Source organism: Anabrus simplex, chromosome 1, assembly GCF_040414725.1.
Source record: "Anabrus simplex isolate iqAnaSimp1 chromosome 1, ASM4041472v1, whole genome shotgun sequence".
NCBI lineage: Eukaryota > Metazoa > Arthropoda > Insecta > Orthoptera > Tettigoniidae > Anabrus > Anabrus simplex.
In genome coordinates, this window is record NC_090265.1 from 1169372888 (window position 1) to 1169391165 (window position 18278).

General features: G+C 38.6%; 1 protein-coding gene across 3 annotated transcripts in view; it reads right to left on the reverse strand.

The window, feature by feature from the left end:
- Positions 1-18278, reverse strand: part of Ctl1 (choline transporter-like protein 1) — a 290689-nt gene that overhangs the window by 180643 nt on the left and 91768 nt on the right. For all 3 annotated transcript variants that reach the window (XM_067151040.2, XM_067151020.2, XM_067151031.2), the window contains exon 7: positions 12195-12284. In XM_067151040.2, coding sequence (XP_067007141.1) covers positions 12195-12284 — 90 coding nt within the window. The remainder of the gene's footprint in view (positions 1-12194; positions 12285-18278) is intronic.

The window sequence follows — 18278 nt, forward strand, 5'->3', positions numbered from 1 at the left end:
GTTTGAGTTGTGTCATCATCCAGTAACACCTGCAATTGCTCGTCTTCACACTTTTGTGGTCTACCATTTCACATTGAAATCACCACCTTTAAACTGTCGAAACCATGTCTCATATGTTCCAATCGATGGAGCGTGTTCACCACATGTATCTACCAGCAAACGATGACTTTCCACAGCCTTTTTTTCTTTTGATTTGACTTTTTCAGGCACAAAAGTCGACCTGATCACTGAATGATACAACACAGATACTAGTGTTTGGCAGACTCAACTTGAAATAAATACAAAGTTTTAATGTTCCACCTTCTCAATACTAAAAATCATTTGATGTTTACAAAAACATTACAATGATATTAATAGGTACTAGTTTCGGTCCACTGTGGACCATCATCAGCCTAGCCAAAGTATAGAAGCAAAAGACATAGTCATAACATAATGTGGAGAAATGAGAGAGGATCTAGAAGGATGGGATGGTGGTGGAATGACATACAAAAGTGGAAACCGTATACACGAATTACGATAAACTTGTGTGTGTTGGTAGGTTAATGTCAGACGAACAAACTGACTATGCATCAAATTCATATGCTACATACTGTTCGATGCCGCAATATCTTAGTGAAACCGGAAAAGACTTATGCATATGTATGTTAAGAGCTGTCAGTGGAGAGATGGAGTGGAATGACATTAGTAGACAAAAGAGTTTGAGTGGTGTTTTTAAAAGTAGGAAAGATCACAATATGAAGATGAAGTTGGAATTCAAGAGGACAAATTGGAGTAAATATTCAATTGTAAGAGGTGGAATCAAATATAAATGGGATTTTATATTTTATTTAAATTCATTTATTGAAAAACACAAGGCAATTACAATTTATTTTTCCACATAGTTTCCTGCTTTGGAAACGCATTTGTCCCAGCATATGGGCAGCTTTCTGATGCCCTCATCGTAAAAAGAACATGGTCGTGTCACCAGCCAGTTGCGCACGAAATCTTCAACACTCTCATCATCTTCAAATCGTTGCTCTCCGAGAGCTTCTTTAAGCGGTCCAAACAATTGGAAATCGCAGGGCGATAAGTCCGGGCTGTAAGGAGGATGATCAAGTGTAGTCCAGTTCATTTCCTGTAGCTTGGAGACAGTTTGAGCTGCAATATGGGGCCACGCATTGTCGTGGAGGAGGGTGACCTGTAGAATCGGTTGGTCTCATCTTTTGCGACGATATGCAACCCTCGCCCTGTTCGACAGATCGCAGTAGTAAGCAGCACTGATAGTGCGTCCCTCAAGCAAAAAATCAATTGTCAATAATGTCCTTAACTGCATGTTTTCGTCTGCAATGCTGGTCCGAGGGCGGCGACCGTGTTGCTGATATTCCACATGTTCTCGTCCTTCCTTGAACATTTTATGCCAGGCAAACACACACGTCCTTGACAATGTTTGATCACCAAACTCTGCAGTCAATCTCTGGCAAATTTCAGCTGCTGTAACTCCTTCACGAGCAAGAAATTTTATAATTATGCATTGTGCAATGCAGGGGTGCACCTGTTGCTCTGAAATTGTGAGCATTACTGACAAAACGGTGGGAAATATCTAACAGCATGCTCTCCCCACTCCTAACGGTCACGCCTAAGCAAAGCAGAAGCACGGGGCCAGTCCCATCAACTGTTGATGTTCAGAAACAAAAAATCCTGTTTATATTTGATCGACCTTCGTAGGAAGAGGAGTTAGGGATTGGAATAATTTACCAAGGGAGGTGTTCAATAAATTTCCAAATTCTTTGCGATTATTTAAGGAAAGACTAGGTGAAAAACAGACAGGGAATCTGCCACCTGGGCAACAGCCTTAAATGCAGATCAGTGGTGATTGATTGATTGATTGATTGATTGATTGATTGATTGATTGATTGATTGATTGATTGATTGAAGCATTCATACGTATTGTTGAGAACTGCTAATTATGATTTCCTGGGAAAAGCAAGAAACAAGCCCAATGTTGTAAATGCATGGAGACTTAGTTGATTGTTGAAAGTAATTTGGAATGATAAAAATCACTATTCCCATAAAATATAACAAAAATAAAGTCAACATTTCCATTTTTTAAAATAGATCTGAATTACAGTAATCATATTTTTGTTGGGTCATAATGACCTGAACATTACATATGTAACTATTACAGTTTATGCCCAAAGTACTTACGGTATATTAAACTTTTTTAAAGACGTGCTGCTCTTCCATTTTCCGACAAAGTAACCAAGTTTCATAAACATAGATTGGTATTTAAAATATGAAAAAAAAAAAAAAAACGTGTAGATTAATATCGGGTCATACAGACCTGAACAGAATAGCAGGGTTAACCTTTTGTCTATAGTAAGAGGTACTCTCGTTTGTCACTAGATGGCTCACTGTGCCCTAGCCTCCTGAAAGGGGGAGCAATGACACCATCTTAGCTCTAATTAAGATGTACCTTCTTCTATCATATGTGCATAAACAGCAAGGTCATCAGATGTGTGGCTGGATTAAGACACCAGTGGGGAATCGATGGAAATTTCTTAATTTATTGTTTTAAAAACTACTTATGGTGTTGTATGAGATATTATCTGGTTTGGACTTTTTAACTTAGAAAAATCCATTTTGGAATTATTTTGTGTGTAAAATTATAACTTATCTGTGAAATTTAATATTTTCATTTGCTATCGAACTTGTGTAACAGCGTGTACGTACATGTGCCATTTTAGAAGCGTATTTCCTGTTGCGTAAAAGACTTTTCTGGATCAGCAAGAAAGAAGAAACTTCTGATTGGTGAAAATAGGATCAAATGCAATTGGTGAGTGTGAAAGTCGGGGATAAAATCTGTTTCCTGATTGGTTCTTTTGATGGTTGCACCATTTCCTGCTTCTCGATCTTACCCGCTCCTTCTGTTGGAGCAAGGTAGCCTCTGTTCTTTGATTTTTGACCATCCTAGAGAGCGGATGCGGTCCTGCATCGGTCCCATCATGGGATACCTGTCTCGGGTTAAGCACTATTTCTTTTACTTCGGACATTAACTACATTTAAATGTAATTATTTATTTTCTTGTGCAGGAGTTTATCCTCGAGATTCACATTCACCACTGAAATTGTCGAAATGACATAGCTTTTTAGTTAAGATCGTGTATCTTTTGTTTTGGAGGCAATTTCCCTTCCCCCCCCCCCTCCCTTTTTTTAACCTTGTAACTAACATCTAATTTAACTTTCCCTCGGGTTTGCCTCCCGTAGTTCTGCAACTCTTAACATATGCACCTAAGACTTATGCTCATTACTGGAAGCATTTTAGATACTGATGCGTTTTCCTTGTTAGGATTTTATTTGATTTTTTCCTACATTGTGTAGATTGGGATTAGCATTCATTTAAATCATAATGTATCGTATACTTAAGTGGAGCTTAAAGTTTTCTTTGGTACATTGCGCATATCTGCAGGAGCAGTTAACACTTACATTTATCTTATAAATGAGTTTGTTTAGTTCCTTTATGATGAGTTTTGGTTTGTTTCATTTTAAATAAAAATATTCAAGGGAAATTACCATCTGCGATTACTTCCTTCACAAAGGATACGTTCCATTTACCTTGCAGGGTTCCATGCCAATTTCCACATCCATTCTGTAGTGGTCATGTTTCCCCACCTGTTGTTTACGTTTTATAGTACTCCGCTTCTGTCAAACCTTGAGTTTGTATTACTGTTTTTACTGTGTTCATAAATTTATTATTATTATTTGATGTTTATTCTGTAACCAGCCATTTTACGGTTACATTGGTAGCAGAGTATGGTTGTGAATGAAGGATTAGTAGATGGTGACTGACCCGAGCTAACCTTAAAATTAGGTAAGATAGTAAATGCACAGAAATTCTTAACTTGTATTTTAGTTTTTTTCTTTTCATGTTGTCTCGAGCCATTCTTATTCCTCCTCATTTGAGAAAGGAGGAATTATGCTATGAACTCCGGATTCTTAAAGAAAATCCTGCAAGGACTATTAGGGACGATATGAGTTTATTAGCTTCTTCTCTTAACTTACCGGTGACTGTTCCTGAGCTAACCGGAGATGAATTGTGTGTCTTTGACAGTGATTAAAGATAAATTACCTGAGTTTGATGCTATAATTTTGTCTTTTCAGTCTTTTAAGCCCTCAGACAATCAATTAATGCGGGTTAAAAGTCAATTAAAACATTACGCGGATCGTATTCGAAGTTTGTCGTCTCTTAATTTGCCGGAAAATGAGCGGCAGGAATGTGAATCACTGTTAACATCATTTTCCAAATTGTTTGATAAAATTGTAAGCTTGCTTGAAGAGCATGAATTGTCTAATTGAATATCTGATGTTCAAGTCCCTACCTCTTCAGAATCTTGTGAAAGTGATCGTAATTACCTACTGATTGAATCTCCAGTTGTTCCTCAAACAAGTGAAAGTGTTCCTCCAATTTCTATTTCTACAGCTTCTCAAGAATGTACCATGGTCACAAGTGCTAATGTTATTCGGGAATCTAATGTGGGTAACGTTCCCCAGGTTTTTTCTTCTGCTCTCTTTTCAAGTGCTTTGGTGCTCTAAATTATGCATGTAATGTGTCTTCTGCACATGTTGGCAAGCCAACCAATATTTCAATGACATCTTGTAACTCTGTTTCTCAGTGTCAGCCTACCTTTACTGTGCAACCTGTTTCTCATGCGATAGTGCAAAACTATTCTCCTATCCAAGTGCCATTGGTACCAAATGTTGTATAACCCCTAAACAAATAGTCAACGCTCTGATGGTTTCTCAATCTTGTGAAAACGTTTTGCAGATGAGGATATCTGCGCCTGTTAAATTACAGTCTAATGCTAGTCCTAACCTCACTTTCAGTGCTCCACTCTTTTATCAAATGCACTCCAATCAGGGTTACTATGCTGCTGTAATTCCTTCTCAGGACCACTCTAGTCCTTCCTAGGTATCTTCTCTGCCTCTTCCTAGATTTTTCCAATTTACCTCATCCAATGACAACTATATTTAAAGGAGTATCTAAATTTACTGCCAATTCTATTGATGAGGTTATTTCTTTCCTTTGCTTTTTAATAGAATTTCAAGATCAGGCTATTGTGTATAATTTGAGTAATGATCACATTTTTAAGTCTTATATCCACATGTATTTGGAGCTCTTTCTGAGCATATCATTAGAACCATTTCTGAGAGATGGACTCTGGATCAGTTTCATGCGCATGTAATTGAATTCTTCATTCCTTCTCATGCCTTGTCTTCGTTAGTGCAGAAACACTATTTCAGAGTGCAGCATTTGAATGAATCTTTGTCAGAATACATTCAGGACATGAAATTCTATGCTAGAATTTTTATGCTTAACTATTCTGAGTCTCAAATGGTTGCCAGCATTGTTGAGGGTCTTGCTCCTAACTATCAGTCATATCTTGCTCTTTCATCACCACCAGAAACTTTTACACAACTGGAAGCTATTACCATTTCTGCCGAAGGTATTAGATATGCCGAACAACTACGGGTTGCGTTAGCTCCCCCTCCTATGAGCACATCGCTTCCTCAGGTAGTTTTCATGCATGTTTTAGTTGTGGTTCTGCTGAACATTTCCAGAGGAACTGTCCTAAGATTTCATACTCTTATACTCTTGCCCTTAGGCAATTCCAAAACCCGATATGGGTAGAGTTTCATCCACCAGTAATTCTTGTCAATACTGTGGGTTGAATAGCCATTTCTCCAGTCAGTGCCCAGGTTATTCTTCTGGACCTGGGCGTCCTGGCAATAGTAATTCTAGATGACTAACTGCCAATTCTTGTGATGAATCTCAAATGGTTGCTTCAAATTTTGTTTGTTACAACTGTAGGTTAAAGGATGATTCACCTAATTCTGCGGCTTATGATATATCCCAGTCTGAACCTAATGTAAACTTTTCACAATCTTGTGGTATTTCTGTTATTCCCCCTTGTAAGTTACCTTACATATGCTTAGAGGTAAATAATGAACCTGTACGTGCATTGGTAGATTCAGGAAGTAGCATCACATTGATGAGTGAAAATTGGTATACAGTTGAACCTGCTTTATACGTAACTCTGTTCTTCGACATTCGTATTTGTACGTAATTTCCTTTAGGTCCCGGCAAAATATATTTTAAAAGCGTGTTAATTAAACCTTATTTATACGTAATCCGTTTATACGTAATTCGCTGTTATACGTATTAAGTGCAGTGAAATATATCTGAGTTTTGCGTAACTGTAATGAGAATGTGCTTTTTAAAAAGAAACTACTGTATTTATGAAGTTTCATTTTGTCGGCGTAGGCGGAAGTAGAGCGATCGGGTTTCGGTGCTGAAACAGAACACAGAGTTTCGCCGAGTGACATTGTTGACCCTTTAATTATCGGCGCCTTAACAAAAGCAAGCCCCCTTCGCTCCCCCTTTGTCATTTTTGACACGCCGCCAAAGATTAAGATACATTATAAGCAAAGTGCGCGGTTTCAGTGCGGAAACAAAAGAAAATACAGTAAATTTCTTTGAATATGAGAATTTCTTTCGTGGGAACAATGGAGAAGTAAAATGTCCACGATGCCGGTATCTGGTGTTTACTGTTGAACAGTAGTTTTGTCGTTCAGTTGCTTTTGATTAGCCATGGAGAACAGAAAAAGGGAAAGTTATACAAGAAGTGGACGCTAATCCACACAAAACAAAAACTGAAATCGCTTCAGACTTGGGGATTGCACATAACACGATATGTACAGTCATTAGTAACAGAAACGCTTTTGGATGAGTTCTTAAAACTGGGTTCTAAATCAGCAAAGCGCAGCCGTCAGCAAAAGCGGGCTGCAGCTCTACCAATTAGTGGCGACATGCAGAAGGCAAAGGCGTTAGATTTAGCTAAAATGATGAGTATCACTGGTGCTTTCAAGGCTTCACCAGGATGGTTGCAAGGATTTAAAGATCATCATGGAAACACAGGGAGAACAATTTGCGGTTACTCAAAATCTGCGGACGATGTCACAGTGCAACACTGAAAAGAAGAGGTTCTGTCGGGTATCGTAAGCGATTATCAGCCTCCAAACATGTACAACTGTGATGAGACCGGCCTACTCTACAATCTCCTTCCTAATAAAACATTAGCTGAAAAAGGTGACTCATGCCATGGAGGGAAGAAAAGTAAAATTCATGTAACAGTACTTCTCGCCACCAATGCAGATGGATCTGACAAACTTCCTCCACTTGTGATAGGAAAATCGAAGAATCCGAGGTGTGTTAAGGGTGCGAAAACAAAACCTAAGGAATATGAATCCAATGGAACAGTGGTTGAAAAAACTGGACATTAAAATGAAAAAGAAATGGAAGAAGATCCTTCTTCTTATGAATTGATGTGCAGCACATCCACCTCAAATCATTCTGGAGAATGTCCGAGTGGAATTTTTCCCTCCTAACTGTACCAGTGTTCTACAACCGCTTGATTTGGGCATCGTTGCAAATTTCGAAGTGCATTATAGAAAAATGCTGGTTCAACGTTTAATAACACTGAGTGATGCAGGAAACGAACCTCTCTCCATTAATTTGCTACAAGCCATGGACTTTATTTTGGCTGCCTGGAAACAGGTGTCATCCTCCACAATCAGCAATTGTTTCCACAAAGCTGGTGTCTTACTACTAGAAGAGGCTGCCTCTAATGATGATTATGGGGACGAAGTTTTGTCTGGCAATGAGCTAACGCTACCGGGGGGTGTAGAATTCAGTACTTTTGTGCATTTCGATGACAATCTGGCTGTTTGTGGAGAACTACCGGATGAAGAGATCATTGCTGATGTATACCAACAACGCGGCGGTGATGGACCAGCTATAAGCGATAGTGACATTGGAGATGGAGATAATGACTTAAATCTTGACACCTGAACTGAGTGAAGTGTTATGTGCAATCGAAGTGTGTAGGCGTTACATCAGTGCGAAAAGTTGTAGTGAAAATGCTTTGAATTCATGACTAAGTTTGCTAAAGGAGGTTTATACTCTTAATGCAAGAAAAGTGAAACAAGCCAAACTATCTGATTTCTTTAAGGCTGGGCCAAGTTCAAAATAATATTTTATGTCTTAATGCACTTATTATTTGCAAGGATTTACACATGCAGGTCTATTCCATTGGTTTTTCAATAAATATATGGTGTATTGCATAAGTCTGATTTCTAAGTAATTCTGAGTTACAAGTATTTTTTTCTTTTCCGCTTGATATACGAATAAGTCAGGTTCAACTGTAATTCCATGAAAACTGTAAGCTACCTCCACTGAAATCAATATCTTTAACTTGCCACACCGCTAATTCTAACTCTTTGAATATAGTAGGATCTCTAAATGTCAAAATCAGAATCCGTGCTTTTACATGGAACATGCCTGTACTAGTTTCTAAAGATTTATCTTGTACTTTTATATTAGGTGCAAATTTTATTGCAAAAACTTGTATGATTTCGGATCTGCAGTTCAATGAATTCCATTTTAAATTTTCCGTAACAAACTATAAGTTGTGTAATCACTCCCCTATTCTTCCTTATCATGTCAATGCTATTCCTGAAGATACTGGTGAATCCAAAGCTTTCGATTTTGATCATTTGCCTGATGATCAGGCCAACCAACTCAAGAATCTCTGCGATAAATTTCCAGATGTATTTACTGACAAGTTAGATGCAATTAATGTTTTAGAGTACAAAACTGAAATCACTGATAACATCCCCATTCGTTCTTCATCGTATTTCCTGTCTCCACCTAAAATGAAACCTCTTAAGGCCATTATTGACCAAATGCTTGCTGACGGTGTAATATGTCCCTCTAAATCTGCTTACTCTTCTCCCATGTTTCTTGTCCCTAAACCCCAAGGTAGTTCCATCCTGTCATTGATTATCAGATGTTGAACAAGAAAGTTGTTCTTCAGTCTGTTCCCCTTCCTGATCTTTACTCTTGTTTTTCTTGGTTTGCTAGTGCCAAAATTTTTAATACTTTTGATTTGAATCAGGTATATTATCAGATACCTCTTGCTGAAGAATCCAAGCACTTCACTGCTTTTGCCACTGATTGGAACCTCTATGAATTTGAAAGGCTCCCGTTCGCCTTCAGTACTGGAGCAGCTGTCCTTACTCATTTACTACAGAGTGGCGCACGAATAGTTGACACATTGAATTTTAGAATAATTACCTTATTTTTCACAGAACAGTTATGAAATTTTAGACATAGGCAGCTTGGACCCTGAAAATATATTTCATTATATCACATGTTCAATGTGGCCTCCAATGCGGCGGACAACCTCTTTGAGACGAGTTTTTGACGACTTTGCGGCACAGGTCTTCATGAATTTCACTGCAGAGCTGCACAATCCGAGCACACATTTCCACGCGGCTTTGAGGTCTTGAAGAGAAGAGTTTTTCTTTCAAATAGCCCCATACAAAGAAATCACAGGGATTTAAATCTGGACTTTAAAGAGGCCAAAGAATCTGTCATTATTGTTGTACTGTGGGTAACGATGAGGCATTACACGATCAGCAAATACTCCCCTCAAAACCTCAAGAACACCGTTAGCTGTGTGAGGTCTTGCACCATCTTGCACAAACAACTGTGTATGAATAGGGATAGCGAGAAGTTGAGGCAGAGAAGTAAACTTAAAAGGTCCACCTTATGCTGATTACAACATTTCACTTGGTACTAGTTTCGACACTGATATGCGTCTCATCTTCAGTCAATCTTGGGAAAAGGCATTTATACATATGTGTATACATATAAAAATACACAACTCATTTTAATATTACAGTTGAAGGCATAGTTAAAATAATACAAGTTACAGCTAAAATGAAACATAAAACTTCTCAATCACGAGTTAAAATCCTGATAGTCACTATTCAATCAACACTCTGAACACTTAAAAAAGGTCATGTTATGCTTTTGTATTCAAGTTAAAACTCAATGGCCAGTCATTTGTCTCTGTCAATTGAGCAGTAGGCCTACCACACAGTAAACCTGATCACTGCTTTCATTTTAATTGTCTTGCTCTGCTAACTTCCCTGCCATCAGTGTGTTGTCATTCCAAGTGACGTCATCTTCACCATCATCTCGTCAACCGTGCACTGCAATCGAGACCGAGAGCATTCAAGGTCCTGTCTTTTTGAACTTTAAAAAAATAGTTTTGTTCCCAACTACAGAGTCCAAACTGTGTGAAGCTATTCCCAAATAGTTTCTGGAGATGGTCTCTGATATTCTCAGATGGTGTATGTGCAGCAGAAGCCATTCCTGAATAAAGCCGTGCTGTTGAAAGCGTGCCAAACCACCAGCTGATAACTAGCACATGTTAAGAGTTGTATTTCCAAATGAACCGGTAATACTTAGTGACTGGAAGCAATCTTTCGATAATTGCGGTTGTTGAAAGCCAGACCCTAATTTTGAAGAATATTTCATGCTTTTTCTCTACATTTATCACACCAGGATCTACCAAAACAGCTGTAAATGATTTAGAGAGACCACAATGTTTAGGCTAGGTATGCTATTGCCCCGATAGTGTGAAAAGTTCCACGACGGAGAGAATAAAAATAAATAACAGGAAAGTCTGCCGAATTAATGGACATCTGTGTGGCTAAATGTGTTTTATTATCATAATGTTTAATTTTGTACGTTTGTTGTCTCTCATTTTTTATTAACGGATACCCTAGTATGTTTTGTATGTCCGGCTCCGCGTCCGCCTGTCACTCGGCGGCCTCGGGTTCGATTCCCGGCCGGATCAGAGGTTTTTAATTGTAAATGATTAATATCCCTGGCCTGGGGGACTGGGTGTTTGTGTCGTCCTTGTTCCTTTCCTCATATTCAAGACTTTACACTTCCGCAATTTCCAAATACACGCAGGTTCATAACATATGGTGCCAAGTAGGGTCAAAAGTTCTTCTTAGGTCGATGCCATGAATAAATAGCATTTTTTTTTTTAAGTTTGTTTGGCATTTCCAAAAATCGTTGAAAGTGGAGACAAAAAAAAAAATCAATATTATTAGCATTATTTGTTAGGTATGTTGGCGAGTAAAACAATTGTGATTGGATTGTTTTATCACGTTTTAAACCTACCTCTCTCCCAAAAAAAACCTATACAGTATTGGCCAGAGTTACGAGATATTAAATGATCACTTTGTTAATGATCTCACTTGCCTATATTAATAGGCCTAGCAACAACCGTGAATATTTCTTAACTAAAGTAAACTCATTTCCTCATCGCGAGGTGGTGCAGCTCTTTTTTAGACAGGCCCCCAGTGGAAGGGAGTTCCATGTACCATTTTTACTGCAAATCAACCTTCCTGCCATTCATAAATCTCTGGCAATATGGTACCGGAATCAAACTCAGGCACCTGGGAATGGCAGCTAATTGTGCTAACCATTACGTTGGCGGACATTCTTAACTAAAAAACACAGACATATATACATGACTGATGTGTGCTTGCAACGCGCGGGTCAGACACAAAACTATTCACCTATTTGTGCGACGTCATCAGAGCTGCAGTAGACCTACGCTATGGAGGCAAACATTTCTTAACTACAAGACGCAGATGTACCGCATGACTTCTACGCGTTTTCATTGAGTGAGTTGTACAGATGAAACTATTCACAAATTTGTGTGATATCATCAGAGCTGCATAAGGCTTGTACCCACTTTGAAGCGGAATCGTTCTTCTCTGATGAATTACGTTGGGGGGGTCTTGTATGCAAGATTTTTTTTTCTTCGTCTCGAAAGCCAAGGGGGGTCTAATACACGAGTAAATGCGGTATCAAGTCAATACCCTTTCTAATGCTAACTTCAAATTATTTAGTCCGTTATGTGTTAAGAAAGAAAGTAAAATAAATTTTCTCTCACTTCATCTGACTTTGGGTCTGAAGAGGAGAACATATTGAAATGGGAATATTGGAAATATTAACTCAGATACTGTAACACAAATAAAATTTAATATATATATATATATATAATAACATTTTACATTGACAATGTCACAATTATGGAAAATCTTGATTAGTTAGTAGCTGTAATGCATTCTTAAAATTAAACATGTATTTAACTCGAAAGTTTGAATTAATATAGCAAAGGAACAATTTACTAAAATGAGTAATATTATAATAATATTGCACAAAATGATTCCCCTTAAAATTACTATATTAGATATGTGTTCTTTTCTTAGTTATCATCACAAATCACTCACCTACAGCTGCAATAGTGACAATCAACATGATGATCCATGCTACCACAGATGCTACCAGATGGAGGATAGCAATCATGATCAGAGACAGAACTGAAAATGTTTCCAAGAAAATGTATCAATAACAAGTCATTCCAAACCAGAAAACAAGTGTCCAAGTACTGTTATTAAGCTGGGTATTCACTATGTAGATAAATGATATTCTGCAATGATAAGAATCTAAAAGGTCATTGAACACTAGCATTTTCAAAAACAATACATTATAACCAGGAAAAATTATATACTGACTAAAAAAAAATCTTATGACAAAGATCTAAATAAAATATTATCACAACCTTCTTAAGCATCAAAATATTTTGTTTAATCTTATGCAAAAAATAACAGGGTACTAGAAGCACATCCTGAAAGAACATCAAGGCAATAGCAGCAAACCAAATCAGATGGAGAGCTTTTATATGAGCCGTATACTCTGCCCACGAGAGACAGGAATTAAGTCAAGTCAAATCTTAAGTTTAGTAACCATCAATTATTAATTTATCATCTTCTTTCGGATCACAGTAATATTTTTTTCCAAAAATAAGCTAATACTCCATATTTTTCAGTGTATTTCATATAACCCTGTTCTCCACAATAATGCTAATCACTAACACCTTGTGAACTGACAGTAATTGCAGTGAAAGCTTTACATACATTATCTGGTTTAACATGCAGATTCATCAAGACTGCGACAGTATACCATATCATGAGGCATGTACACTGATGAGCAATTGACAGCAGTGTATGAAGATGTGGAGATTGTACTTATCCTTTCGTGTTTTCTTTTTGTTTCTCCCTCTTCTCACACTGAAGTGCCATTGTGTTTTCTTGTTATGTGTTCCTTTCATTGTTCCTGTCTTTCTATATATGACTTGAATTGCACTTGTTTGTTCTTTTAAATCACTTACTTATAATTTAGAACTGAATTAGAGACAGCTGCCGTTTAGGCAAATTGGTGTTGTCGTTGGCCCAGTGAATGTAATAGTTTTGCATGGTACATGACTGTGATGTTGTAAGACCTCGTACTGACTGTACGAGTAACAGGTGAGCACAGGATGGGTAAGCCACGTTCGTGGACAGATTGTTAGCGCCGTACATATGGGCAGCTCCATCTCTAAAGTTGTGCAGGCAATGGGCCTCCCATGTGCCAATATATCTAGAGTGTAGTGTACCATGACTATGTAGATTCAGGAAAAACCAACAAGGCCAAGGTCAACTGCTGTGGAGTACGTGTTGTTGGCAAGAGTCGCCGTCAACTGACTTGGATGGCAAGAACAGAACTATGTAGTGCTGTATAGTGCTTTGTAGTGCTATTCTTGGAATACTTAAAAGCTTTTACAGATATAATCTGGTTTAACATGCAGTTACATCAAGCCTGATAGTATACCATATGATGAGGCATGTACACTGATGAGCAATTGACAGCAATGGGCCTTCCATGGGCCAATGTATCCAGAGTCCAACAGATAAGTTGCAAATCGAATATTGGATAACAATGAAATGTGAGCAACTATACCATCCAGCACCACCTCCTCACAACGAGGTACAGAAGCCACCATCCCACTTGGGTATCACTGCACAAGATACAAAGAATGGCACTGGCAGAGGAACAGCACCACTGAACTCCCCAAGCATAGAGAAAGATTACCTGGATAAATGAGTTGTGATATCAATTTGTACACGCCGGTGACAAGGGATGAGTGTGTCACCAAGCACTTGAGGCAAGATTCTCTTGTACATGTGACATCGACCCTCACCAACGAATGATACAGGAACCTGTTGTCAGATCATGTCTACCCATTTGTTTACCTACAGCATACTGTACGAGACCTAAATGTGCAATAAGACAATGCACCGTCCAATAGTTCCTGGACTGTGGTTGATTGGTTCAATGAACATGCCATGGTCATAAGGATGCTTGCCTGGTCCTTAAGGTCATCCAACCTCAATCGTATAGACAACAACTAGGGTGCTGTTGAGAGAGATGTGCATGCCGTTGACCCTGCTCCAAACAATTTATGTGCATTACGGGAGGTTGTGCCGTGACCATGGAAAAGTATGACTTCCCACGCTCCCAGAATCTTGTGGAGTCCCTGTAATGCCACACTGCCATCGTTATCACTAGAGATGAGAATTATAAGCACTAAAAACAGTTAGGTAAGCATATAGACTTTTAAATTAGCCAAAATAGGCATGTAAATCAGCACTAATGTGTAAAATAAACAAACAAAAATAGGCATGAAAAAATTACTTAGTTTAATAACGCACTCAATTACTATAAAATGAATTTACAAGCAACTTTTCAATGTTTTCCGGTAACAATCTTGTTCTTCTGTCATGCAAAATGATTTTGTACTGAGGGAAAGATCTCTCAACATCACATGAAGTGATCAAACAAAACCTCAGTGAAGCCACTTCATCTGGTTTTAGTTCAATTGTTTCATCTACCTCACTTTATAGCACCCTGGCCACTTTAACCATCACTTTAGGTGGTTTTTTATTAAATTATCCTTGATATCTATGCCTAGTGACTACCTTCCCAGAGGTTTGGTCTAAATTTCCCCTGACTTCTTCCACAATCCTAAATGGCATGCCACTCTTCTCAACTCGGTGATTGCTCCCGGCAGGTTGTTGAAGTTTGTTCCCGCTGTGGGTGTGGGGGCGGTAAAATAACACCCACGGTATCCCCTGCCAGACGTAAGAGGTGACTAAAAGGGGCTCCAGGGGCTTTCAACTTGGGAGCGTCGGTTGGCAACCACGGGGCTCTTAGCTGAGTCCTCGCATTGCTGCCACTTACTTGTGCCAGGCTCCTCACTTTCATCTATCTTTTTCTACCTTCCTTGGCCAACTCTTGCTCTTTTCCGACCCCGACAGTATTACAGCACTCGAGGCCCTTTGTGGCCTTTGTCTTCCTTTGGCTGATACCTTCATTTTTGGAAGTGTCGGATTCCTTCCGTTTTTTTCCTCTCTCTCTGACTAGTGTTATATAGAGAATGGTTGCCTAGTTGTACTTCCTCTTAACACTATAATCACCACCACCACCACCACCACCACTGTTGAAGTTTGAAGATGCTCCAGTTTATGCAGGGAGATAATAGCTCCCACCACTGCAGTGCATAGGACTGAAGAAAATTGTTGTTGGTCGCTGTTCATAGTGGACGGGTAGAAAGGCTGCATTGATATAGCTTTCGGTACTTGTGTCAGATGCATTGCAATATTTCAATGCTGATCTGTATAGGTTTATTTTCACATTTGATCTGAAAAAATAAAATATCTTAAATTTCAGCAGTTGGGCTAATTGGCAATAATGCTAAGTACTGTATATACAGTATCATGCATTTGTTTCATAAAAAGAAAGGCTATTAGAGATGACGTTTCCTTAAGTACAAAACTTTAAAGTAGGAACAAGGGAATTCGTAATTTACATGGAAATATGTCCTCAAAGATTTTTCAGTTATAATTTGGCAGTATTGTGTCCAGTTCACCGGGTGAAAAAAATAGTAAAAATTACGAGAAACGATGCCTGAGTAGCATAGAGGAGATATCCTTCCTTTATGCTTGCCAGGGACCACCAAACTGTCACTAGCAGTATCCTTACTTATATAGAAGAATTTAAATGGAGGCACTATAAATCTCAGATTTGTGAGCATTTTATTTGTTGCTATTCGCCGGCTTTGGTCAGCCAGGTCAGCTGTCATGAAGACTATTTTCCATTGCCTGCAATAGATTAAGACTGACTCCAATCCTCAGACCATAATATAAAGTAACATGGCGGCCGAAGTAGCCATATTGCTGGTATTGGGTAATAAGAAAATATAAAATATCACGTACATATTATATAAACGGCAGTAATTTAACATGATAAATGTAACATCATAGGGAAAATCACTTTTTCACGTACAAAAACTCTTTGCCAACAAGTACGCACCATATATAATAAACTAGAATCACATATATTCTACTAGAAAAGAGAACAACAAGCTGATTATTTAGAAATTTCAATTAGTCAAATAACGTTTTCTCTTGGATTTCACTTTGCTGGATACATGAAGGAAATACATGATAAAACTGTTAAAATGATATTTATAATATCATTTTGAATGCTTCAAAATAAATTAAGGTGCGAAATTCCTCAAATTATTCGCTCCCATGAGAACTATGAAACATAATTTGCTGCCTTAGTGTTGAAGTGGTGGACATTTCTTATATTCAGCACCCAATGAAATGGAAGTACATTCAAAATAATAATGTTATTGGCTTTACGTCCCACTAATTACATTTTTCGGTTTTCGGAGACGTCGAAGTGCTGGAATTTAGTTCTTTTACATGCCAGTAAATCTACCGACATGAGGCTGATGTATTTGAGCACTTTCAAATACCACCAGACTGAGCCAGGATAGAACCTGCCAACTTAGGGTCAGAAGGCCAGCACCTTAACCACCTGAGCCACTTAGCCTGAGTACACCCGAAATGATTATGTTAACCCAATGAACGGCCCTGGTAACGCTAACGTAATGTTGACATATGGCATAGCAACACTTCACACAATGATGGTAACCTTAGTAATGAAATGTTCAGACACTATAAGTTTTTACCAATTAAAGAACATGAGTGCAAAAACTCTATTGACTCTATAAACATTCATATTTAACCACATGGACGAGTTTCAGTTCGGTGTAGACAGCTTGATAACAGACAACCACATCATGAATTGGAAGGTGTTGGTAGTGTAAAACCCTGCGTTACAAACCCAGCTAATCCCTCCAAGTCACTATTTCTTCTGTGTACCAGTATACAGATTGTTCCAACAGTCACACTTATAAGTTTTGTTATACTCCAAGATCCAGCCAAACATTTCTGCAGGCAAAGCATAGATTATTGTAAAATGCACTTGCATCTAAATCACTCGACACTTCGAAGCACATAGACACTGGCGGAATATCACAATATCAATTATATTCTATCTACATTAATATTTTTCGAGGAACATGAATACGTTCACTGTTTGGAATTAAAGAAAAGTCTTTCCTAGCCCTCAGACTTGTCATCGACTTCAAAATAATCACGATGTATATTTCTAATCCAATTCTCTCTTAATGTTTTATTCTGTAGGAAACTTAAGAATAGTTGTATAAGAGGCATTGCCATAGATAGACTAAAACTTGGTCCACAACACGATCAAAACAAGCACATTCACACATTACTGCATAATTTATTTTTTTTTTTTTTGCTTTACGTCGCACCGACACAGGTATGTCTTACGGCGACGATGGGAGAGGAAAGGCCTAGGAATTGGAAAGAAGTGGCCGTGGCCTTAATTAAGGTACAGCCCCGGCATTTGCCTGGTGTGAAAATGGGAAACCACGGAAAACCATCTTCAGGGCTGCCGACAGTGGGGCTCGAACCCACTGTCTCCAGATTACTGGATACTGACCGCACAAGCGACTACAGCTATCGAGCTCGGTACTGCATATAATTACAGATCCTACGTGTCCACTGACTCATATAAATTCACTCGCACACTTATATTATACAAAGAAACTAACATTTATAATCAACTTTCATGAAATTACACCGACTACATACAATAACAAACCAAAACAAACCCACATTTCCAACATTTCCGGCTACTCGATTCGCCATCTTTGAACGATCAACAGTAAAATTAAAGTCTGAGGATTGGAGTCGGTCTTGAATAGATCCTGCATCATGTGTGTGCACAAGGCTGCCACCCTCGTTGACATTTAGAAAACCGCACAATTTCAAATTGTCGTGGCATTCGCCCATAACCTTACTTTTTGTCACAATTTAGCAAGACTCTAGAGGGGATGCTAGAGGCTTGTTAGCCGCCTCGCGGCCTAACCTGGGAGCTTAGGCCTCCCAGACACTCATTGCATGTGGCCAGCACAATGGTTACTAACCGGACCTCACTAATCCAGACCAACGGTCTTTTCACTGGCCTGGTCTTGTAAAGATAGTCTTAGCAGCATTGTAAAATACTCTCTGACATAGTCCGAGCCGTGTCATCTTGTATGTCTAGCCTCAGTGACA